At 35.6% G+C, this 26,151-nt stretch overlaps 1 protein-coding gene across 3 annotated transcripts; it reads right to left on the minus strand.

Annotated features, from left to right (window-relative positions):
* Positions 1 to 624: 624 nt before the first annotated feature.
* On the minus strand, positions 625 to 25,897 carry gtf3c2 (general transcription factor IIIC, polypeptide 2, beta). 3 transcript variants are annotated; one of them, XM_059512372.1, is made up of 19 exons: positions 25,594 to 25,897; positions 24,971 to 25,103; positions 24,559 to 24,778; positions 23,622 to 23,925; positions 23,442 to 23,518; positions 23,250 to 23,327; positions 23,068 to 23,166; positions 22,095 to 22,322; positions 21,897 to 22,008; positions 21,676 to 21,787; positions 14,460 to 14,491; positions 10,408 to 10,537; positions 10,151 to 10,295; positions 8,693 to 8,854; positions 8,515 to 8,602; positions 8,318 to 8,437; positions 8,065 to 8,235; positions 3,581 to 3,688; positions 625 to 2,280 (listed from the first exon to the last, which is right to left on the minus strand). In XM_059512372.1, exons 2-19 carry the CDS (start codon positions 25,095 to 25,097, stop codon positions 2,059 to 2,061), a joined length of 2,535 nt encoding a protein of 844 aa, XP_059368355.1. In that variant the 5' UTR covers positions 25,098 to 25,103; positions 25,594 to 25,897; the 3' UTR covers positions 625 to 2,058. The 3 variants fall into 3 exon arrangements, with proteins under 3 accessions (XP_059368355.1, XP_059368356.1, XP_059368354.1); XM_059512373.1 differs by having other exon boundaries at positions 24,971 to 25,108; XM_059512371.1 differs by having other exon boundaries at positions 24,971 to 25,139.
* Positions 25,898 to 26,151: the final 254 nt, after the last annotated feature.

Here is a 26,151-nt window from a genome sequence, read left to right on the forward strand (position 1 = left end):
AAAAAAATCAGTAATAAGAAATTCAAGTAAAATACATAGGATTCATATGTCATACAAAAAGAGAGTGGAAAAACCTCAAAGTATTATTTGCTAGAATAAGTTTAAGAAACTTAGTTTGAATATTGCACACACAGTGTCATGACTCAAAAGCTAAGATGAATATGACAAATCCAAAATCAATTTCAGATGCAGGTGCACGCAACCTAATGAAGCTTCAAAACTGCTAGCGGAGTGTGAGATGGTGCGTCATCGGTCATGTTTTGACATGTTCTGCATTTTGTGTCATGAACTGAAAGACATTAATGTTATTCCGTGGAAACTGTAAATAATCTACATCATTATTTTAGTCGTGCCTCAGATTTGTGTATGTGTACAGTATATAGATTTGCTTCTTGTATAAACTTGTCTGTCTATAAAATCCGGTGTGTAAATGTTTTATCCTTTATGTGACTACATAAAGTCACTATATAACCAGAAACTAATGATGGATATTTAATTTTTACATGCTCTTTATTTTATATCTTTCACATAATGTGTATGATTTTTTTGTAATCTGTAATAAAATCATGCTAATCAACCTTTTGCAGTGTCTCTCACAAGAATAATTATACCATGTTCCAATAATAAGTGGTAAACAGCAAAGCAATTTTATCTAAAATGATGATGAAACAATATAAATGCACTTTTCTGCACCTATTATCCATTCAGTAAACAGTACAAAAGAAATAGCATTTACAAAGTTTGAATATTTATAATTAAAACCCCAAAATATTATATCTTGAGCCTCACACTGACTGACACCTCTCCAGATTCTCATCACTGGAATTAATTAGATTCACAAAACTGAGGTCATGAATTATGAGGCAGGTATCAAGGTGCATCTGATCTTAATGTCAGAACGCCTTTGGGTCAGGGACAACATTAACTTGCATACAGGCTGCAGTTATCAGCGGAGTCCATGATGCCCTTACAAATTTGGCTAGACCTGAGTAAGAAGAATGTAAAAGAGGTAATAAAGATTTTAAATGGGTAGGTAATAACAATAATTTTTTAAAAAAATTAAAAAATCTATATACAGAATTAAAGGAATCGTTATGGAAAAAAATTTACATTTTGACTTCTTACCCTCATGTCTTTCCATACCTGTATGACTTTATTACTTCTGTGGAGCACAAAAGGAGACATGTTCACGAATATAATTGCAACTCTTTTCAATATTAAGAAAGTGAATAGGGATATGGGCTCCAAAGCTTCAAAATGACCAACATTTCAGAAAATAAATCAAAACAATGAAGTACACAGAACACTATATTACTTGTTCCATATGTACATGATTTCATCATATTCACAATGCTGCACTGTGATTGGACATGTAATCGGCAATGACTGGTCAATTTGCAATGACATACCTAGAACTAACATTCTGTCTAGAGGCCTGATATTTTAACATATGTAGATGAGGACAGTGAAGGGCAAGAACTTGCATATAGACTGGAAAAACATTTATATTTTTATGTTCCACAGAAGAAATAAAGTCAGGTTTGAAACGACTTGGTGATGATGTTTATTTGTGTAACAGTTCCTTTAAAATTGAGATTTAGGATAAGAAAAATAGAGCTAAAGGAAAAAAAAAAGATCTTAATATAATAGCTAAATGAACAGATCCAATCAAATTTTTTCTCACTAAATGTAAAGATGGATGTGTTTTATCATTATATAGGGCAGAACTGGAACAGGCGGAAACAATGTTGGAATCCTTGGAAAGGACAATGCATCAAGATAAAGATATTAAACTAAAAACAGACTTTCTGTCTGAGCTTCACAATGGTGCAAAGAAGTTCAAAAGATTGTCCTCTCTGTACAGCACAAATACTAATAAAACAAAACGCATAAAAATATAAAACCAGGAACATACAGAGGCTTGTATCAAAATAGTTTTCCTTCTATAAATATAAGTTAAGGATAAAAAGTGTGTGTCATCAGTCTTCTAAAAATGACAGTCTCTCAGCCTATTTGGACAGCGCAGTCCATTTGAGGATAGAGCTGAGAGGCTGGAGACTATTGCACTTGTACTGTATCCGCTGTGCTGTGACGGACAGCTGTTGCAGAGTCATCGGGCTCCTGAGACTGGAACATTGCGCTGAACTGGGCTTGAGCTTCATGCAACTGCTTGAGCATCACGGAGCAGCTCAGTCCACGTGCACAGTTCACACGCACCAAACCCGACTGCCCGCCCGAAAGGATCCAGTTGTACGCATCCATGTTTGGGTTAAAACGGATCTGAGAGAGCATAAAAGCAGATTTTCTAAAGTAGATAGTTTGCATGTCATTGATTTGAATCATTTGCATCACTTAAGTTGTGAGTAGCTTGCATTTGGCACATGATTAATGTTAATTTTGGCCCCTGTGAGTGTGTATATATATTTATGGTCTGAACCTCTACTTGGTATTAATTAGTAATTACAAAGGTCTGTTTAACCTTTTGTTCCTGCATGTCCTCTGTGGGACACTGGACTATACTGCCACCAATAAAGCAATTCAGCACAGCTCTAATCACTCTGTTCATGTGGCTCTGCTCAATAATAAACGAGTCTGCTGCTGGAAGACACCCAGTTCTCCCTGTAACTTCCTCCTTGGCCACAATCCTGCTTTCTGAAATTATGTTCTTGAATGAAAGTTCAATCTTCAAACTTTTAGATATATCTTACATGGCATTTTGCATCCAAATATATAAAGTCATTAAATCATAAAATAATTTAAAAACAAAAGAATAACAATTAAAATCAATCTATCTATCTATCTATACAATATAATGAAAATATATGTATGCAAGTATATGTGTACTGCATATATTTAATGTATATATATATTAGAATTCTGTAGCACATGAACTACAAATGTATACTATCATTTGTACTAAATTTATACTATCATTATATCAATCAAATGCGAGTGGGCATTTCTTACAATCCTTCTAACTACTCCTTTCCATGCAGTCTTATTCAGAAAAAAAATCACCTTCTCAATCTACACAGGCTGCTTTCCTGCTCTCCTCCCATCATCCACTCTAGATTCAGGGTGACATTTTCCTAATTTTACAGGCCATTACCTTCTGTCCATCTTCTTGCTTAACTCTTAGCAAACCACCCACTCTTTCACTGGCCTGTGCAAATACAGCAGTGCACGAACTCTGCTACACACAACTATAGCTTATCTTAAACCAGTTACAATACAGCTAATACAGGTTCAGTCTACACAGGGTGATTGTTGATGGATCACCTATTTGAGGAACATTTTTAGAACCAAAATCTTATATTACTTGGTGAAAGTATTTATCAGATTTTTTAACACAGCTCTCTTGAATACTTGATTTTGAATTCACTTGGTCTAGAAGGTGGTCAACAACTATAAAAATTGTCTTTGGATTTCAGATGTTATCCTGACATAAAACATGAATCAGATGCAGCTGGCATGCAGATTTTCAGGTTATTTCACAGCTCTACACTGATAGGGTGCTGCAGGTGTCAGTGAGGGCCTCAGCTGGACTTGTAAACTGCTGTAGAGATAAATGCAATCTTACCTTGTAGAGCGCACTCAATGGCATCCGGTCCACTTTAGCAACACCTTTGACCTCATTCTGGTGCAGGTGCTTCATCATGGCCCGATTTTCAGTCTTAGCAAAGTTCCCCTGAAAGAAAAAAACAAACAAACAAAAAACAAGGTGTGAATACCTGCTCCAGAATTAGGAAAGCACTAGATAAGTAGGCATAGCTTTACCGTTCACACAGTTACTAGAGTGGGTATCATCGACTACTTCACATTACAATCAATGTCATGTTCAAAACGTCACAAAATCTAAATTAGATCGCTACTAGGGATGGTACGGTTCGCTGAAAAAAAAAAAAAACGTTCGGTTCACCACACACGGTTCGTCACGCGCTGGGACCGCGGTTCAACTTAAATCTGACAAAGCACCTGTAATATGGTTTGCTATAAAATAACACGTAAAACAAACAGGGTTCAGCTAATATATGTTTCTGTTGATGGATGCACATTCTGGCTTCCCAGTTTGTACAACAACAGCAATGAGAGAAAAAAAAAGATGAGACCTGAACAACACACGTTAATATCAGTGTTGCCAGATCTCGCGAGACAAATAAGCAACCAGGCCTGTGGCTTTTTCTAAAATCGTGAAACAAACCCAAACGTGAAAAGGTTGAACCATGCCACCCCTAATCGCTATTGAAACCCAGCACATCTAGTGTGTGTGTGTGTGTGTGTGTGTGTGTGCGCGTGCAGGGATGAATGAGGACAGTTCAATTAGCCCAATTCAAACAGCTCTGGACTGAGTTTCCCAAAAGCATCATAAGCCTAAGAAGACCAATGCTTTCTATGATCAACTTACAACCCGAATTCCGGAAAAGTTGGGACGTTTTTTAAATTTTAATAAAATGAAAACTAAAGGAATTTCAAATCACATGAGCCAATATTTTATTCACAATACAACATAGATAACGTAGCAAATGTTTAAACTGAGAAATTTTACACTTTTATCTACTTAATTAGCTCATTTAAAATTTAATGCCTGCTACAGGTCTCAAAAAAGTTGGCACGGGGGCAACAAATGGCTAAAAAGCAAGCAGTTTTTAAAAGATTCAGCTGGGAGAACATCTAGTGATTAATTAAGTTAATTGATATCAGGTCTGTAACATGATTAGCTATAAAAGCTTTGTCTTAGAGAAGCAGAGTCTCTCAGAATTAAAGATGGGCAGAGGCTCTCCAATCTGTGAAAGACTGCGTGAAAAAATTGTGGAAAACTTTAAAAACAATGTTCCTCAACGTCAAATTGCAAAGGCTTTGCAAATCTCATCATCTACAGTGCATAACATCATCAAAAGATTCAGAGAAACTGGAGAAATCTCTGTGCGTAAGGGACAAGGCCGGAGACCTTTATTGGATGCCCGTGGTCTTCGGGCTCTCAGACGACACTGCATCACTCATCGGCATGATTGTGTCAATGACATTACTAAATGGGCCCAGGAATACTTTCAGAAACCACTGTCGGTAAACACAATCCGCCGTGCCATCAGCAGATGCCAACTAAAGCTCTATCATGCAAAAAGGAAGCCATATGTGAACATGGTCCAGAAGCGCCGTCGTGTCCTGTGGGCCAAGGCTCATTTAAAATGGACTATTTCAAAGTGGAATAGTGTTTTATGGTCAGACGAGTCCAAATTTGACATTCTTGTTGGAAATCACGGACGCCGTGTCCTCCGGGCTAAAGAGGAGGGAGACCTTCCAGCATGTTATCAGCGTTCAGTTCAAAAGCCAGCATCTCTGATGGTATGGGGGTGCATAAGTGCATACGGTATGGGCAGCTTGCATGTTTTGGAAGGCTCTGTGAATGCTGAAAGGTATATAAAGGTTTTAGAGCAACATATGCTTCCCTCCAAACAATGTCTATTTCAGGGAAGGCCTTGTTTATTTCAGCAGGACAATGCAAAACCACATACTGCAGCTATAACAACAGCATGGCTTCGTCGTAGAAGAGTCCGGGTGCTAACCTGGCCTGCCTGCAGTCCAGATCTTTCACCCATAGAGAACATTTGGCGCATCATTAAACGAAAAATACGTCAAAGACGACCACGAACTCTTCAGCAGCTGGAAATCTATATAAGGCAAGAATGGGACCAAATTCCAACAGCAAAACTCCAGCAACTCATAGCCTCAATGCCCAGACGTCTTCAAACTGTTTTGAAAAGAAAAGGAGATGCTACACCATGGTAAACATGCCCCGTCCCAACTATTTTGAGACCTGTAGCAGAAAGCAAAATTGAAATGAGCTCATTTTGTGCATAAAATTGTAAACTTTCTCAGTTTAAACATTTGCTATGTTATCTATGTTCTATTGTGAATAAAATATTGGCTCATGTGATTTGAAAGTCTTTTAGTTTTCATTTTATTAAAATTTAAAAAACGTCCCAACTTTTCCGGAATTCGGGTTGTAGTTCACAATGCTTTCATGGCCACGAAGTGGACATGTGCAGTGTGCCGTGGATGGACACATGGGTGGGGGTGGAACACTGGAGCATGAAACGTCAGAACAGATGGAGCATCTCTGTAATGGGGGTTAGGCCTCCAGGCGGGCATGACTTTAAATTAATGAAGGGTGGAGAACTTAATCAACATATAACACATATGATGCACAATGAGTCTCATAGGGATATTAGAGAGAGGGGTGCCACTACACTAACATGCATACTCTCCTCCACTCACTCAGGTGTGCTGGGAAAATAACTAAGCCAATAAATCCAATCCGGCCATGGCACCTGCACAGTCCACGTGTAATGATCTGCGGAATTGGCTGCAGTACATAGTCGCTATCACACACAGCTTATACACACACTACCACTATCAAATTCACACATCAATGAGGCCACTAATGGATTTTTACATGGTCTTGCAAACACATACATACAAGTCAATGTTGCACACAGAAAAACATACAGAAAATCAGGGGCGTATCAACCATTATAAGTGGGGTGGACACATCCCTCCCACTTCCAGAAATTTACAGCCTTTTTTTATATACATATTAAAGCGATAGTTCAACCAAAAATTACAATTCTGTCATGATGTACTTACCCTCATGTTATTCCAACCATCTGGTAGTCTTCTGAACATCATTATATTATTTTTAATGACACCTGAGAGGTTTCTGTCCTTCCATTGAAAGTCTAAGTAAATAAAACTAAAATACCTAAAAAAAGATCAATAAAGGTGTCATAAAACTAATATATATGAATCAGATGGTTTAATCCAAGTTTTGTGAAGAGATACAATCACTTATATGATGAACAGATTTATTTTAGGATTTAATTTACATCTAAATAATGATTGACACAAATACATGTACATATTGTAAAGACAGAATTTTGTTTACAAATCTCATAGTTTCTTGTGTTACCCAAGTGAGATGTACTGTATATGTGTTTGTGTGTTAAAAGCGAAGCTAAAATTGTATAAAGCAATCATATCTTTTTTAGAAGACTTGGATTACATGGCACGCTTCATACAGATTCTTTTTACAAGCCTTGATGAACTTTTGGCATTCTTTTAAGATCTGGTATTTCAATTGGCAAACAGAAACCGCACAGGTTTAATTAAAAATATCTTGATTTGTACCCGATGGAAAGACTAACATTTTCACTCCGCTTGCAGATGAATAAATTTGTAATCTTATGGTCAAAATGGGTATCCTATGTTAATCAAACTGTACATGCAGGAATGTTGTCTTGATTGTTTCTACTTCTACTGTATTTTTTTTTTTTTTTTTCATAATTGTGTTTGTCGTATTTCACTTCTATACATATTAGAGATTTGTCACATGTTAATGCACCCTTTGTTTTGTGTTCTAATGTGTTCGTTATATTTACAAAATCGGAATGTTGGGAATGGAGAACTGTGGTCTTGATCACAGACTGGAACTGTGACCATGTGGTAAATGTAAATCTGGCTATTGTACCACTCCCAATGTTTCAAAAATAAAGAATGTAAAAAAAAAAATAAAAAATAAAAAAAAAATATCTTGATTTGTGGTTTGACTATTAACCAAGGCTATGGGTTTGGAATGGCATGAGGGTGAGTAAACGATGACAGAATTAAAATTTTTCGATGAACTATCTCTTCAAGTGCAAAGTCATATAAAACGACACCTCCAAGTAACCCTAATATGACAGGAACTGACAAAATGTAAACATGTGTATTGAATGCAGTGTAAGTTGCTTTGGATAAAAGTGTGTCTGTCAAATGCATTATATAATTAATATTCATGAGCCTGCCTTATAATGTTTGCAGTGTACCACATTACTGTTTTTTAAAAAACAATTTTGTGCAGAGCTCTAGTAAAAATGGAAAACAAAGGATCAATACTCTCAAAATCTGATTTCCTACATCATTTCCCAATCACAGAGACCTTGTCATGATGAAAACTGCTCAACAATGATGGAATTAAACAATGACTGCACAAAAGTCATTTAAAATTCATCTTTTTGAGTTTCTCACCAGGTCCAAGTCATGAAAGTGGAGATAGTACTTTCTGATTGCTCCTTTGTAACTCAGTGGCTCCTTCCTAGGATTACTTGCAGCATTTTCCACTTCCTCTTCCTCCTCCTGTTCCTTATCTCCAGGCCTCTGACCGGGTTGAAACTGGACCATGTCAGTCCTGTACACGGACTATGTGGGTTGAGCAAAATAGTCAGTGTTAATGAAAGGATTCCATATGTGGCAATTCAGATAAAGTGATAAAGACACATACATATCTCCGTCGTCTGATAGTGTTGGGGTCGATGTCCATTTCAGGAAGAAAACTAAATAAAGAATCTCCTCCATTGTCCACAACGGCAAAAGCATTTATCCAATCAGACATAGAAATGCTCTGAAAAATGTTTTGTCGTTATTAAACCATTTAGTAAGTACTAAACCATATAGAGACGTTGTGAACTGTCTACATACCCAAATAGTGGTTTTTCTAGGACACACAAAGTAAGGCTTTATTCCAAGGTAACCTGAATCAAAATAGTGAACCCCATGTTGTCCAAACCTACACAGTGAAAAGGAAAATGATTATTTAATTAAAAAATATAATTATATGTTGACTGACTTAAAACCTCTAAATATCAAATAGACTAACGTGGCAAAGCAACACTCCTGAGCCATCAGGATGCCGCTCCAAAAGAGGGGCCAGTAAACTTCAGGGGACAAGCAGCGCTTTACTGTCAAAAGAGGCACGAAGGTTTTTCTCACATCCCACATTTTTGCCATGCGGTCATCCCCAACTGTCACCAACAAGTTACTGCCAACAACAGCAAACAATAATAGCAGATAAAAATATTATATACTGTTATTCATGCCTTTTTCATACCTCATCACAATTGCAGATAAATCAATATTTTAGAGAACATTCAAAAATAACATTCCCATCTTCTAGTTCCTAAGCTTCTAGTTACCACTACGCGACACCATCCCAATAAAAAGAGAGGGACCAAGGCTGCTGTGAGCAAGTGTCCTGCTGTTAATATGAGTATATGATGCAATCTGGGTGTCAATTCAGTGTCTGTACTTCTCCTCTTCACATCTGGACAGTAAAAGGGCAGAAGAGACAGCTGATCCCCCTGCCAACCCCCTGCATGCGTACAAACTGCAACCTTTCGGAGCAATAACACAGAGTCTGTTCTGCCTTTTCAAAGGGTTGCAGTATATCTGAATTCTACATTTTGAGAGTCTGAACAACAAAAAAAATTTTTTTTCCAAACATAAGAAATCTCCACTTGATTTCACTAGCACCCCGTGGTGAGTGGGATAGGGTGTCATTTTCTAAATGAACTTCTCGAATGCCACTTACAAGAGTCTTTTATAAGGTCACAGTGCTTTAAATGTAAGTGTTAAGAGCAGGCTGCTGAAACTACTGATGCTGAAATAACATGATTGGAATGGTAACGTGTTTGATCTAGACTGCTTCTCTGTTACTTAATGAGAAAAACTCCACGGGTGTGCAGCAGCATAGCATGAATATCATACAGATAATGTCATACATGAAGATTTAAATTCACTACGAATAGCAATGAAATTAATAATAGTGAAGACTACAATCAAACACATCAGGCATAACAAAAAGTGTTTGCATAAAATATTTTCAGTTTATATTCAGTAACAAAAGCAAACTTCTGTTTAAAAGTTCCAAATAACTACGAATTTGAAATGTTTTTGAAATAGGTCTAACAAGCTCATCAGGGCTGCATTGTTTTTGATAAAAACAGCAATATTGTGAAATATTATTATGAAAATCTGCTTTCTATTTGAATATATTTGAATATATAATTTATTCCTGTGACAGCAAAGCTGAGTTTTCAGCATTACTTCATTCTTTAGTGCCATTTGATCCTTCAGAAATCGATTTGGTGCTGAAGAACATTTCTTGTTATTCTCAGTATTTTTCTGAAAACTATGCTGCTTTGTTCCAGGATTCTCTCATAAACAGAAAGGTCAAAAGAAGATCATATTTAAAATAGAAATCTTTAAACCCAATCAGAAAAACAAAAACAAATGATAGTCTTGTCTAATCCAACACATGCCGACTGATGGTTCTCACCTTGAGGCTTTGCACCAGCACAGGGTCCGGATGTTTTCGTCATGAGCATGGAAACAGTGGTAAGGGTAGAGATACACACCTCCATCTGGAGACTTGACTTTCAGTAGTGTAGACTTACTAGCAAGATCCCATAAACCAACCAGACCTGGAAAAGAAAAAGTGCAGTGATTGCAATTTGCATATAAACCAAGGTATTTACAATCAGCAATTATGTTTAGAAGAACATAGAGGCCTACAGACAAAACATATGAAATCACCATCATAGAAGCCAGCAGCCAAGAGGTTATGTGGTTTGACATGGAGCCAATCCATAGCAAAACACAGACCACTTTGACCTTTATGATCTGCCTGGTTGGAGCCCATCTTCAAAGTCAGAACCTTCTTCACCTGCAAAAACACATCACAATAAAACTCACTAGAACACATTATCCAACAGTAAAAACTAAGAATTACATATATAAAAAAAATATTTAAATTGCATGAATAGATTATACAGTTGTGTTCAAAATTATTCAACCCCCTAGAGACTGCAGTACTTTACAAATACAAGCTTTTCTGAAGATCCAGGAAATAATAAAACTTGCATCTATAACAGTTCACTGGCATATTAAAAGTTATATTGTCAATATATAATGTTATATATTTGAGTTATAAGATTTTTTAATAATACTGCTATGTCATAATTATTCAACTCCTATTCAACATTGCTGTTTTTAAATCACTTATTTGCATGGTGGGGAATAAAACAATCTCAAAACACAATTAAGCCTTTAGAAACTCTATTAAAAACAGAATTAGCTTGAGCTGTTACACATACAGTTTGGCTCATGCATGTATTGAAGTTGAGTAGCAAAAATGTCAACAGAGATCTCACAAAAGCAAAAGAGAATAAATATCGTAGTACTTTAGAAAGGCTAAGGCTATATGATAATTTCCAAGACATTGATAGTTCCTAGAGACACAGTTCTCAGCCTTATTTCTTAGCTTAAAGTGTGTTTTACCAGAAAACCTTTGAGAGGTTGTGGAAGAAAAAGCACAATATCATAAAATGTTTAATCAGAGCAACTGAGAAAAAACCTGCAATGTACAGCCAAAGACTTGCGAGATGACCCGATAAAAGGAGGAAAACCATTTCAATGCAGTGTGTAAGAAGAACACTAGTCAAGTATGGCCTTCATGTTGAGACATCTTGATAAATACCACTCTTGATCAAGAAAAACAAAAAGCCAACTTGAACTTGATAAAATTCATTTGTGTAGACTTGTGAAGCTCTGGAGGAATGTTTTATAGAGTGATGTGACCAAACTGGAACTTTTAGGACCCATGGATCAGCGGTATGTCTGCTGCAAAAAGTGGCAAAGCTCATAAGCAGAAGAACACAATCTCCATCATCAAACTTGGAGGTGGATCAGTCCTGTTATGGGGGTTCTTTACATTAGAAGGAAGTGGAAATCATGACTGTATGAAGGACATCATGGATTCTTTAAAGTGTCAGGCCATTTTGACAAGAATTGTGATGCCTTTGGTGCAAAGACTGAAACTGATGCTCAATGGACTTTCCTGCAGGACAGTCATCCCAAAGTACACATTCAAATCTACTACTGCTTGGTTCAGGGATCAGTCATAGAATGTACTTGAGTGACCTGTTCAGTCTCCAGGCTTAATTCTCATTTTAAATATCTGGTTGAATTTGAAGAAAGCAGTGGCAATGTGAAAACCAAAGATTATCAGTGATCTGAAAGCTTTTTCAGGCATGGAATGGGCCAAGACTGTAGTAGAGAGGTGACAGAAGCTTCTAAACACTTACAGACAGCGTTTATTGGTGATTTAAAGAATAAAAGATTCTGCACAAAGGGGGTTGAATAATTTTGAACATGAATGTTTAGAGCCAATTTTAATTTTATCATGATTCATCAATGTTCCATTCTCAGAATCACTCAAAAGTGTATTAACAAACTTTCTCTAATACTTTACTGATGCCTTTGTTAAATTGATTTCATAAAATGTTATCCTCCACAGCAAATTGTCTTGCAAGTCAAGGGGTTTGAATAATTTTGAACACAACTGTACATGTATATAATCTTTCAATCTATATGCACTATTTAAAGTATGGAATTAATAATAAATAATAAAGGTTTTAATGATAATCACAATTTAACAATTGCATGAATAGAGTATATATGTACAGTCAGGTCCATAAATATTGGGACATGGACACAATTCTAATCTTTTTGGCTCTATACACCACCACAATGGATTTGAAATGAAACGACCAAGATGTGCTTTAACTGCAGACTTCCAGCTTTAATTTGAGGGTATGTACATCCAAATCAGGTGAACAGTGTAGGAATTACAACAGTTTGTATATGTGCCTCCCACTTTTTAAGGGACCAAAAGTAATGGGACAATTGGCTGCTCAGCTGTTCCTTGGCCAGGTGTGTTATTCCCTCATTATCCCATTTACAAGGAGCAGATTAAAGGTCCAGAGTTCATTTCAAATGTGATATTTGCATTTGGAATCTGTTGCTGTCAACTCTCAATATGAGATCCAAAGAGCTGTCACTATCAGTGAAGCAAGCCATCATTAGGCTGAAGAAACAAAACAAACCCATCAGAGAGATAGCAAAAACATTAGGTGTGGCCAAATCAACCGTTTGGAACATTCTTAAAAAGAAAGAACGCACCGGTGAGCTCAGCAACACCAAAAGACCCGGAAGACCACAGAAAACAACTGTGGTGGATGACCGAAGAATTCTTTCCCTGGTGAAAAAAACCCCCTTCACAACAGTTGGCCAGATCAAGAACACTCTTCAGGAGGTAGGTGTATGTGTGTCAAAGTCAACAATCAAGAGAAGACTTCACCAGAGTGAATACAGAGGGTTCACCACAAGATGTAAACCATTGGTGAGCCTCAAAAACAGGAAGGCCAGATTAGAGTTTGCCAAACAACATCTAAAAAAGCCTTCACAGTTCTGGAACAACATCCTATGGACAGATGAGACCAAGATCAACTTGTACCAGAGTGATGGGAAGAGAAGAGTATTGAGAAGGAAAGGAACTGCTCATGATCCAAAGCATACCACCTCATCAGTGAAGCATGGTGGTGGTAGTGTCATCGCGTGGGCATGTATGGCTGCCAATGGAACTGGTTCTCTTGTATTTATTGATGATGTGTCTGCTGACAAAAGCAGAAGGATGAATTCTGAAGTGTTTCGGACAATATTATCTGCTCATATTCAGCCAAATGCTTCAGAACTCATTGGACGGCGCTTCACAGTGCAGATGGACAATGACCCGAAGCATACTGCGAAAGCAACCAAAGAGTTTTTTAAGGGAAAGAAGTGGAATGTTATGCAATGGCCAAGTCAATCACCTGACCTGAATCCGATTGAGCATGCATTTCACTTGCTGAAGACAAAACTGAAGGGAAAATGCCCCAAGAACAAGCAGGAACTGAAAACCGTTGCAGTACAGGCCTGGCAGAGCATCACCAGGGATGAAACCCAGTGTCTGGTGATGTCTATGCGTTCCAGACTTCAGGCTGTAATTGACTGCAAATGATTTGCAACCAAGTATTAAAAAGTGAAAGTTTGATTTATGATTGTTAATCGGTCCCATTACTTTTGGTCCCTTAAAAAGTGGGAGGCACATATACAAACTGTTGTAATTCCTACACCATTCACCTGATTTGGATGCACATACCCTCAAATTAAAGCTGGAAGTCTGCAGTTAAAGCACATCTTGTTCGTTTCATTTCAAGTCCATTGTGGTGGTGTATCTAGCCAAAAAGATTAGAATTGTGTCGGTGTCCTAATATTTATGGACCTGACTGTATATAATCTTTCAATCTATATGCACTATTTATAGCATGGAATTAATAATAAATAATTAATAATAACGGTTTTCATGATAATCACAATTTAACATCTGTCACTATCCAAAAACGTCTGCATTAATTCTCCTCTCTGTGCTTAACATTTAGTTTGAGGAGCCCCTTCTACCATGAGAGATAATTTCCAAAAGATCATCTCTCGGATGTGTGAAAATGTTAGGTAGACAGCCCATAAAACAGCCTAGAGGAGCCATACTGAGAACAGTTATAGTGAAAAGTCACTTCAACTGTGAAATTGAGCTACAGTGAAAATTACACATCAGATTCAGGTAAAAACATTGCAATGATCTCTTGCAATTCAAGTCAGATGCTTTAGGTCTAATGCAGTGAAAGTGTAATATGTAATTTATTGAAAGAAAGACTGAGGTCTTATCTGTGAGAATACGAGGCATGCTAGCAGAGTGGATATTGACCTACCCGGCATATCAACGGTGCTTGGCTGGTTTCTCCTATTGGAAAACACATAAATGTGTTCAGTGCTGTGCACTTATAGATAGGAGAATTACTAGTCAACACATGACTGCATTTATCAAGAAAGACAATCAAAGGAACAAGGATCAAATGACATGTGCTTCTTTGAAATGAAGTAAAGTTTAAATAAGCAGTGGTTTAGCTTAATGTCATAATTTAAAGGGGTCATACACAGTACATTCTTTCTATCTAATACCTAAGATTTACTTCCATTTTTTTTTGCATCAAACAGAGACATGATTTAGCTTATGACCATTTTCCACTCTCTCTCTTGGACCATTAGAATTAAATGGGCTGTTTTTGCTACTGTTGCTTTAAGACTTTTTCATGTACATGCAAAATGAGTAACAGCACAGACATTTCTAAATAGATAAGAACAGATTTCCCTAATTAAAACCAATTTAACAAAAACAGTACTATAAACACTACAGAACCAGGAAGTTTGAATCAGATGTCTGTGTATATCTGTATGGCTGTAGTGGTCGTGCTTTAAAAAGGTTTTTTTTTTTTTTTTTTTTTTATGCATTTAGCAGATGCTTTTATCCAAAACGACATGCAGTGCATTCAGATTATAATTTTTTTCCCAGTATGTAAACGGATTCATATTCTCAACACACCAATAATAGAAAACAGCAGTGAAGTGCTAGAGGTGGAGGATACGGTCACGTGTATGAAAGTGTGAGAGACTGTGGACAGACACTGTGTGTGTACAGACAGAGTGTGTGTAAAAGTGAGTTTGCAAAAGTGATATATAGCCACACGGCTTTAGGTCAGAGTCATACGCAGCGGTGACCGGTCGATCAGACCAAGAAAACATCGCATCTCTGATCCACTCATTCTTGACCAGGGGCCCTTTCTCTGGGCTGACTAAGGTCTTTTTGATTGACAGGCTTGGAATAAACGGGTGTCAGGTATTCGGTTGAAATTCATAGCCTCAAACACTAACAACTGTGTAGCGATGCATCTTTTTTGTCATTTCAATTATAGATCCTTGTCTGATGAAAACAAGCCTGTAAATTATCTCCATTGAGAAGGGAGGAGTCAGCATCTCTCTCGTCACCTTTTTACGGGACAACCTTTCACCTCAGAGAAAACCTATTTATAATTATCTACCATAAAACCTCCAGACCTGAGAACATAATGGGAATGTGGTTAACTGTTTTAACACTAGCCATTTGAAACGTTTCTTCTAATTGCTACTGTGGGTACTTTTCAATCAATAAACAAACATAATCAATCTACAGTAAGAAAATGTTCAAATGAATGCACATGTGCTGTATATAATACAGTGATTTGCATGAAATTAGAAGAAAATATTAATTAACAAAAACCTACAGAAAAAATAAACAGTAAGACAACAAAAAAGCAATAAAAACTCAATTAAAAACAACTAAACAATAAATAAATATTGAAAACAAACAAGAATACAAAATAAAAGCTAAATAAAAGAAAAAAAAGAAAAAAAAAGCTAAACAAAAAAATCTACAAAAATAAAAATGTTTCTTTACATTTATATGCACAATAAATATTAACAAAATATTAACAAGTCTAAACAAAAATCATAAAAAAATAAAATAAAAAGCAACACACACACAAATTACTTGAGCAAGAACTAAATTACAATTAAACTATATAAAAAACTAAAACAAAAAAAGCAATGCAAAACTAAATTAAAAGAACTAAACAAAAATTAATATTAAAAATGAACAAAAAGCTCAAATAAAAGCAAAATAAAATATTAACAATAAAAGCTAAAGTAAAACAAACAAACAAAAAGTTAAAAACAACAAAAATAAACAAAAATAAAAACACATTCCTTTACATTTACAAATATAAACAAAATAAATAAAACAAAACCTAAAAAACCTAAACAAAAAAAGACAATAAAAATGAAATAAAAATCATTAAAAATAACAACAAATAAAAAAAGCTAATAAAAAATATTTGAAAAGCAAAAAAGAAAAGCAAAAAGAAAAAAAAAACTATTAAAACAACAATAAAGCACATTAAAAAGATAACAAAAAAAAGAGAGACAAAACTCAAAAATGAAAAACAAAAACAACTACAACAACAAAAAAGATGGCAATTTATATGCACAATGTCTCTCTGCACCACACACATGCTATAAAGCCAAAGAGCAGGTCTGAGGTAGGTGAGAAGGACCGTACGTTCAGTAATGAAAGTTAGTTCCCAGAGGGTGGAAAGAGTTCTTGGCCAGAGCTCATTGCCGGGTCACTGACCAAAGACTTCAGAAGAGTGAGTCCAGCAAGAACGATAAACAGCCCGTCAACAGGAAAGGTTTTCTGAGCCCATCCCAGGGCCAGTGTGGAGATGTTAAACTGGTGGAGTGTGAGAAGCAATTTCTGTGTTAATATCAGGAGAATACAATGGGAATACCAAGAGTAGCGAGAGAAAGAATAGCGTTTGAAAGGTCATACAGCATTTTTTTAGTTGGTCAATATTCCTATCATCATTCAAAAAAAAAAAAAAAAAAGAAAGAAAGAAAAACCCTCAAGAACATTCAACCAGAATTTATTTCTATTACATTGCCCTTTAAATACTCCAACAAGGAATTGACACCAACAGCTTCAGTCCTTCAAGAAAAAAAGATTTTTAAAGAAAGCATTTGTTACATCCGAACAGCTCCCTCTGGCCTCAGGAAAGTGCAATTAGAGCAGGATCAATGAATTAGAAGCTCACAAACAGAGAGACTAAGGTACTGGCAGCACTGAAGAAAAGAGATGGTTCATTAATGAACATGGGCAGTTGGTTTCTTATCTCTGCTTTAGCAGGGCCTGAGTCTACCACACAGAGTGACCAGAAGGATGGACCGTATCACTACTCAATAACTAGAGAAATCTAGTACGAATGTCTGAATGATAAATAGTGAAGATGGCATTGAAATGGCCCTTGTTTGCTAGTGTATAAAGGGCAGTGGAAAGTTTATAACTCATGCTGTGTTATGAGGATGTGAATGACAATGTATTTAAGTGTCCAGGATTATATATATATATATATATATATATATATATGATAATTAAAAAGTTTAATTCCATGATATTTCCAGGTTTTCCACAACCATTCTTGACAAAACATATTTAATAAAAATAAGTATTTAAAAAAAAAAAATTAAATTACACCTTATTCAAATATAAAGTTATTACATGTTGTTGCAATTCTTCTTCTTTTTCTTATTATTATTTAATTTAATTATGTTTAAATAATATTATATTTAAATAATTTGTGTTGCATTTTTAATTACTTGTTGCACTTATGCTGCTTTTTAATATTTTTTCAGGGATAGAGAGTTGAAAGGAACAGCATTTATTTTAAATAGAAAAGTTTACAGGCATTATGTCTTATGTTACTCTCAGTAAATTTAACACTGCATAAAAGTATTATATTTAAAAATAATAATAATAAATAAATAAACCTTACTGTACTTAATCTTTTAAATAGATAATAAACTGTATAATAAATACAATTATTTGTATTTTTATAAAATTATATTTTGTTCGAATTTTTCAAATTTGATAACGTTTCAATTATTCAATTTGATTAAACAACACACACACAAATATATATATATATATATATATATATATATATATATAAAAAATTTCATTTATATTAATATGAATTTTGCATTAATGTATCTTAAAATAATGTATTATATTGTAAAACAATTATTTTACTTCAGGTAATAGGTGCTGTTAGGCCCAACATAAAGAAGAAATGTTTCCGTTTAAACAAGACTGCTACACGAGTTACAAATTAGGTCTCAGTGGTATAATGGAAAAAGTTAATGGTTCGCTTCTTACCAGGTTCAAACCCGCAGCCTTTCAATTTGCAGCTTTGATCTTTAACCAATAGACTACTTCACTCAGTAAAAATAGATGATCTGCTCTTGAGATATGATGGATTGGTAGGCTCTATGCTCAATCAATTCAATTATGATGTGCATTCATCATGTTAACCCAAGGCTGGCATCTGGATACAGTCAGTAAACACAGTAGTAGCAGATCAGCGCTAGAGGAAGAATGCTACACTCTAGGGCTGCACCATAATGGTTAAACTGATAATCATAATTATTTTGATTAAAATTATAATCACGATTATTAATAACGATTATTCTATCCTGCTGAAAAAAACAAACAAACTGCTAAAACGAGCCTAAACTTAGCTGCTTTAAGCTGGTCTCCCAGCTTTGTCAAGCTGGTTGTTTCAGCTGGTCTCCCAGCCTGACCAGCTAAGAAAGCGGTCAAAACCCCTCTAAAACCAGCCTTCTGACTAGCTTGGACCAGCAAAGACCGGGCTGGATGACCAACTAAAATCAGTCAACCAGTCTGCCATGCCATTTTCAACACGAAAACTGGTAAAAACTTTAGAAACTCAATATAAATTCCAAAAATTCCAATTTATGTAAATTTTCCCACATTGTTTTGTCACAGGTAGGAAAAGAGCATTTATTCCTCAAACACAATAGATCCATTACTCAAACTCAGTGAAAGTTTGATCATGGCACATTTGGTAACACAAACAGTACAAATGGCTTGTGAAAAAAAAAACACATTGTCTATATGACACTTTCGGGTAAGCAGAATATCGCTGTGGAGAGATCACTAAACTCGTCGTATGTTTCCATATCATCATCAGCACTTGTTCTGCCATCAGTGAGCGTGCATAGGTTTGCCAGATTGCACAAATTAAATAAAACACCGGGCAGAAAGTGGATCCTTAAGGGAGAAAAGCTCTGTTTTGGGGCTTAAAGCTCTTCACATCTGGCAACCACAAGCATGAACGCTAGTGAAGACTTGTTAGCAATGCAAGATAACGCAAATGCCAAATTAAAAACACGTTTCAGGATAAATAACGAGCCGGCCAATATCGTGACGATTATTTTTAATTAATCGAGAAAGGTGGATATCGTTACCGAGATTAAAATACGATTAATCGTGCAGCACTACTACACACTACACACACACACACACAGATACTAGTCTGTCTCTCTCTTTCTTACGGTCATCATTCATGATTGTCAGAACGTTCTTTATAGTTCAGCCAAGCTTGTGGTACTATTTGGATTCCCATTTAATTTATGTAATCTGAATTCTGCAACATAATAATATAAAATGCTTGCTATTTACATGCATCTGACCAAGAATTTCATTTAGTCAGAATACGCTTATTTGTTTGAATGGTCATTGGAAAAATACGCTTTTTGCTTGCAGAACAGTCAATAAAGCTCATAAAGCAGACTCAGCTAGGAGGAGATCAGTATAACTGTAGGTAGACAGCATTTCACTGCTGTGAAAAGGGTCGCTGCTAATCAAACGGTGGAAGGCAGTGAAACTCAGATAGTCCCTCCCTTAATTATTTTTTTTTTTTTTTTAGCTCTCTCACTGTGACCGTGATGAATGAGAAGCCTTGGGAGGATAATCTTTTGCAAACACACACACTAACACACTCACACACACACACACAGTACAGATAATATGTTTAAGAGAATGAAAGAAAAGAGGAAAACAGGGAATGATGCAGCGAATGGCAGGTCATCAGTCTGTTCCCAGCACTCCCTGAGGAGAGGCCATTATGAGCTCCCATGGGACAATCAGCCTACGCTGGCCATTTTATCACAGCATGAGGCCTTGAGATGTGCAATGAAATAAATTAAAATCCCCAAATACACATTTATGTGCCTGAATAGCTTCAAAAAATATTAGTTTGAAAGCTTGTTGTAAAATACTAGTGCTTGACTGATATTGTACAGGTAAGTACATTTTTATAGGGTGCAATATTATAACAATAATAATAATAATAATAATGATAATTGTTCCCGCTGTAATAATGATTTTATTTTATTTTATTGATTAATTTATTCATTAATTCTTTAATAATAATATTTACTATTATAACGGTTATTATTTTACATAATAATAGCAATAATACTAATAATAACTTTTATTATACAAATGTTTACTATTATTATATAAATAACTTTTTTTTTGTTATATAAGAATAGTAACAACAATATTAACTATTATTACCATCATTGAATAAATGAATCAATTAAATCAAATAATTTTAACAAGAACAATTATAATTTATTCATTCAGTGGTAATAATAATTATCATAATATTTATTATTTATATAATAATTGTAATTAATTATTAATTAATATGATAACATCATCTAATTAATTATTAATATAATGAATAATAATTATTTACATAACAGAAATAATAATAGTTATTGTATTACTAATAATTTTTTTGTACTAATCATTACATTTTACTAATCATTGTTTGTAACCATTATTTTTATTTCTTCTTAATATTTTTAAATGATTTTATTGTAATTATTGTTCTTGTTATAATCATTTAATTTGACCAGTTCATTTTTCCATTCAATAATAAAAATAATGATTATTACTACTGGTATTATTATTATTTTAATAAATGTAAAATAATTATGAATAATCATTATTATATAATACTTAATAAAAAATAAATAAGTAAATAAATTATGCAATTAGTCAATCTTCTGAACAATTTCTGAAAAAAAAGTGTGTTCGGTTTTAAACTATGTTTTCCAATATTTGTGAAAAATCAATCGTACAAGACAGATTAGCTTTTGTTTCGTGGTAATGGGATAAATGCATTATAGCACTTTGCTTGAGGCAGTTCTGTCTTGTGCTGCCCTCTTCTGTAAGGACCAACACATTGCACATTAATTCACTGACAGTTTCTGAATTAGGAGTGAATACATTCCACCAGAGCAGGCATCTCCATACCTACTCCTGCAGGGCAACCATTCCACAGACTTCAGGTCCAACCCTGCTCTGTCACACTGCTTGTAAATATTAAATAACCCTGAACATCTTGATAAGCTGGTTTAGGTGTGTTTGGGATTGGAGCTAAACTCTACAGGAAGGTACCTTTCCAGGAGCAAGATTGGACATCTCTGTTCTAAAAAACAGCCTCATGTGTCAGAGACAGAGAGAGTGAAAATAGACATGAAAACTAAACTCTGTCTTTGGAACAACCATTTCAAGTGGACCCGAATGCATAAAAAAACAAACACAAAAAAACTAAACAAAAATATATATAACCCCACTAAAGAAATAAGAAGCACAGGTTATGCAGTTGACCATTTGCTCACCTTTAATCTGATGGTGTGCTGCAAGGGCTTCTGGGTGTGGAAGACTGTAGACACCAATGGTTCCATTAGAGAAAGCTGCTGCTAGAACACCTAATCTAGGCATCTGTGGAGCCTGAGGATTTAAACCAATGTACACTGCTTATAAAAAAAAACATTTGTACAGTTGTTTAATAAAAAATCCTTATGAATATTCATAGACTTTTTCCTCTGTCATTTCTAACCTTTCTGCTGGTAGAGGGCAGCTCCCACACTCCCGCAGGACACCACCTTATATTCCAGATGCATCCATCATCTATTGCCAAAGCATATGCTAGATGAGGAGCAGTTGAGGGCCTGAAGTGAGTGAAAAATTTACAATTTATTGTAAAACCCAACATTTCCTTTTAAAGCCGATCTTGTAAGTGTCTTAACTGGGTCACCTGCTTTTGCACTGAAGGTCTCCGATGTCCCACAGCTGCAGTAAGACAGGACCTGTGTGCAGCTTATTGATTTTGTGTTCATCATCCATGCCTTTGTGGCAGTAGATGGCGGCATACTGTCTTTTTGCCGCCCCGTCAGGACACGGGCACCACTCCAAGGACCGAACAGGACCCCCCACAAAGAACAGAGCATCCCAGCGCTCAGAATGATGTGGCAATGATTCAAACCTGCAGATACTCATAAACTATTACATATGAATAGACATACACTACTGTTCAAAAGTTTGGGGTCAGTACTTTTATGCATTATTCAGATCTCCATTTAAAATAAATGCTCTTTTAGCTTTCCGTTCATCTAAGACAAAATATTTTACAAAAACTTAGCAGTTTCCACAAAAATATTATGATATATTACAATTGTTTTCAACACTGATAATAATAAGAAAAGTTTCATGAGCAACAAATCAGCATATTAGAATGATTTCAGAAAGATCATGTGACACAAAAGACTGGAGTAAATCACATTTAACATTTTAATATATATTTATAATATTTCATATACTATAATAGTATTATAATATTATAATAATTAAATTACTGTTTTTAATGTATTTTTTTATCAAATACATGCAGCCTTGGTGAGCATAAAAGACTTATTTTAAAAACATTCAAAAAACATTGCAATGGCCAACTAAAAAGTTGTCTTTCCCAAATTGAGGTATAAATGCATATTATTGTTATTTATTATTATTAATTTGACAATTATTTAAAAAATATATATGTATAATAATTTAATTTGTTGAAATAGTGAACTGCAGGGAACCATGAATTTTAATATTAAACATACAAATGTGTTGTTAAATTATTCCAATATTAACCCTCAGTAAATACTAAGTAAATATTTTTGGTCAATAGGGTTCTGACAAATAAACGTTTGGTAATCCTTTTTTATGTTAGACTAATGATATCTTACCTCTTCACCGTTTGCAGTTTGATCGGTCCCTTGATGCTTTCCCGTGTAAAGGTAAAAGAAGCAGATTCTTTCTCTTGGGGTAAATATTTTTCAGCCTCACTGTTAATTCAAAACAAATGACTGTTAAAATTAAGATTTCTTGGATTCCTTTATTATGATGTGGTGTTTAGCCACACTAATACCTCTTAGACAGGAAATGCCAATCTTTGGCAGAAGGAATCCACTCTGGAAATACCCAGGGGGAAAAGTTTTCATCCCGGCTAGCAAGAGCATTTGGTGAAAGAAGGACAAGCATTATTAAGATACAAGTGACACAGATACCATGAACTGTTCGATTTGACAGCATCTTTTGAAAAGAGGATGGCCAGGCTTACAATTTTTTGGTCCTGCTAAAACAGTTCCAAACAGGCTCCATGACATTGTTAGCCAACCCATTTGGAAGAAGACCATGCTGTTGAGCAGAACACAATTAAAAAATTCAATGAAACAAATTAATGTGAAAATCATCCAATAGTGCAAAAGGTTAAATGAGTATCTGATTATAAACTACTCACATAATTTCCTCTGGCTGGCCTGCAGGATGGTCTGGATAATCTGTGCTCTATGTTCAAGCTGAAGTCTGGCTCTGAATCTTCTTCATCTTCGCTCTCTGCCTCTTCATCTTTTCCTGGGGAAAAGTCCTCATCATCATCCGGGTCGCTTTCATAATCTGGAGTTTTTCTTTTGGTCCCCCTTCCCCTGGCGGTTTTCTTTTTCTGGTCAGTGACACCCGCTTCACCGGACTTGGACTTTTCTTTAATTGAAGATTCTGATGGATCACCAAGATCCTTGGCAAGCTTGTGGAGGTAATCTAAAGCACTAATAAAGAAAATTTGATTATTAATAACATCATTATCAAATCTGCAGCTGATCAGAATGAATAACAACCTAATGAAATATGAGTTTTTAGATTTACTGGATAAAAGTGAAAATACTTAAGGCAAACACAGCATTTCAACAACAACAAAAAAAAAACTGCAACTTGTTTTACTTGTGTGAAAATAGTGCACATTTTCAAGCACGGGAAACTGGATTGCACTTGGTTAATAAACAACAAGATGTAGGTTTTTGTGTTGAAATTAGAAACTGTTAAGTGATTATTAGTTTTCGATTGCCATCTGTTTTTTTATTTAAAAACGACACTTTGTGAGTAGCTCATCGGTAAGATTGTTGCCTGATGTGTGGAACAACCCAAGTTCAAGTCCAGCTTAGAACATGTCATCTGACTCTTGGTTATTCTGGAGAAAGAGGACTTGCAGGACTGCATTGCTTTCAGCAGATATAATAAATATTGTAATTTAGAAACTAAATAATATTAACGTCCCCCAAACATATGTTAACATTGAATTTTTTTTTTTGCATGTGACTGCTTTATAATGACCAGGGTAATGAATGTGTACATTTTGCATGCAGTATGGATTTTGGGACATTGCATACTGATGGAGAACATACACTTTAGCAGCTCTTCTCTTGGGCCGACCACTAGAAGTGAGTTCAGAAGCATCAGAGACTGCTGAACTGTCATGTTGTGGTGGAGTCTGTGGAATGATCTCCTTTCTTCTCCTTTTGGCAGGAGTCTTTGCCTTTGGTCCTTGCTTCTTTTGGGTTTCCTCTGTATTAAGTGGGTTTTCCTGATCCATACCCGAGGGAGCCTTGGAGCTAGGTTTTTGTTCTAAGAAAGCCACATTAATAAAAAAAGTTTCAAAAAATGATGTAGGAATAGATATATTTAAGACTGGACATGAATAATAATAATAATAATAATAAAAAGTAGTAAAATAATAGTAATAGTAAAAAGGACAAAACTATAATAGTATCTTAATGATACTTATGTAGCACTGTATGAGAGAGTCAAGAACTTCACCTGAATCCTGAGCCGCTTCTTTACTCTCATGGTTAATCTGTGCTGGTTGGTCATCCGTGTCATTTTCACATGGCAAACCCATTTTTTCACCTTTCTGCTCACCCAACTTTAGGGCAACAGCTGCCATTAATTCCTGTTCTTTCAAAGAACTGCTGTCAGTACAGTCTAGCTAGAAGTACAGAATAATGTTGATTTTACACACAAAGTCATATAAATATAAGTTTCCACGATACTACAAAGTCAAAAGACACAAATCCATAACCCAAGGTATTATCACCTCATCGTGCACAGTTTTGTTAGTATTTCTCTCTGTTATTGATACCAGAATTATTCAGAAGTAAATCCACGCATGCGCAAAATAGCGATGACAGGCGACTTGCCTACAGCACATTGAGATTACTTATATTTTAAACAATATTTAAATCACCTGCTGCAAAATAAATTCAGTGGACAATACTTTGTAGAAAGCTTCCACTCAACATCAAACGGTTTTCACTATAAATATTGTGCGTTGACAGACGTTTCCGTCTCAGTCACTTTTAAAATAGAACTTTATAATAGTCTCAAAAGACTTGTTGCTACATTGGGAAAGCACAGGAAAGACATGGGGTTTTTCTCCTTACCGACGAGTTTTAACAGTGGCTCAGGCTGGTCGTCCTCTTTCCTTCAAGCGCACAGCAGAAGATTCACGCGGGTTCGAATCCAACTCACACGACACAATCCATCACTCACCGCAGTCAGACGCCAGAGAGATACAATGTGTCCGATCCCTATTTACAAGAAAACGCTGATATTCAGTTGTGCTGTACAGAAATGTGCTAATTTTCCACGACACTCCTCGGCAAAAGCATTGTTGACATATCAGTTTGCCGCCATGTTGTAACGCTCGCCTATGACCTCGCGTGCTCACTACCGCCCCCTGTCATCACTGCCGCCAGAGAGGCTTTTAAATCTGTGCGTAATCCCGCCTGACCACGAGGTGCCATCAATGTGGTCAAGCAGAGAACCGCACTTTGTCACATGCATGTACACAAATAATAGACACACACTATTCCTATTATCTCCCTAGATTTTCTTTAAATGTTACATCTTACGCATAATAAAAATTTAATTAAATACACCAAACTTAGTCTGTGTATCGTTAACCTTTTGGAGGTGTATTGTGCGATATTCTTTCATCT

The sequence above is a fragment of the Carassius carassius genome, chromosome 27, assembly GCF_963082965.1.
Source record: "Carassius carassius chromosome 27, fCarCar2.1, whole genome shotgun sequence".
NCBI classification, from domain to species: Eukaryota; Metazoa; Chordata; class Actinopteri; order Cypriniformes; family Cyprinidae; genus Carassius; species Carassius carassius.

Coding starts and splice junctions, on each gene's coding strand:
- gtf3c2 (XM_059512372.1), bottom strand. CDS start 25,097: ATGGCAGCTGTTGCCCTAAAGTTGGGTGAGCAGAAAGGTGAAAAAATG. Junction 14,492..21,675: donor AGCACACCATCAGATTAAAG/GTGAGCAAATGG, acceptor GTTTTCCAATAG/GAGAAACCAGCCAAGCACCG. Junction 8,236..8,317: donor CTATCAGACGACGGAGATAT/GTATGTGTCTTT, acceptor CAACCCACATAG/TCCGTGTACAGGACTGACAT.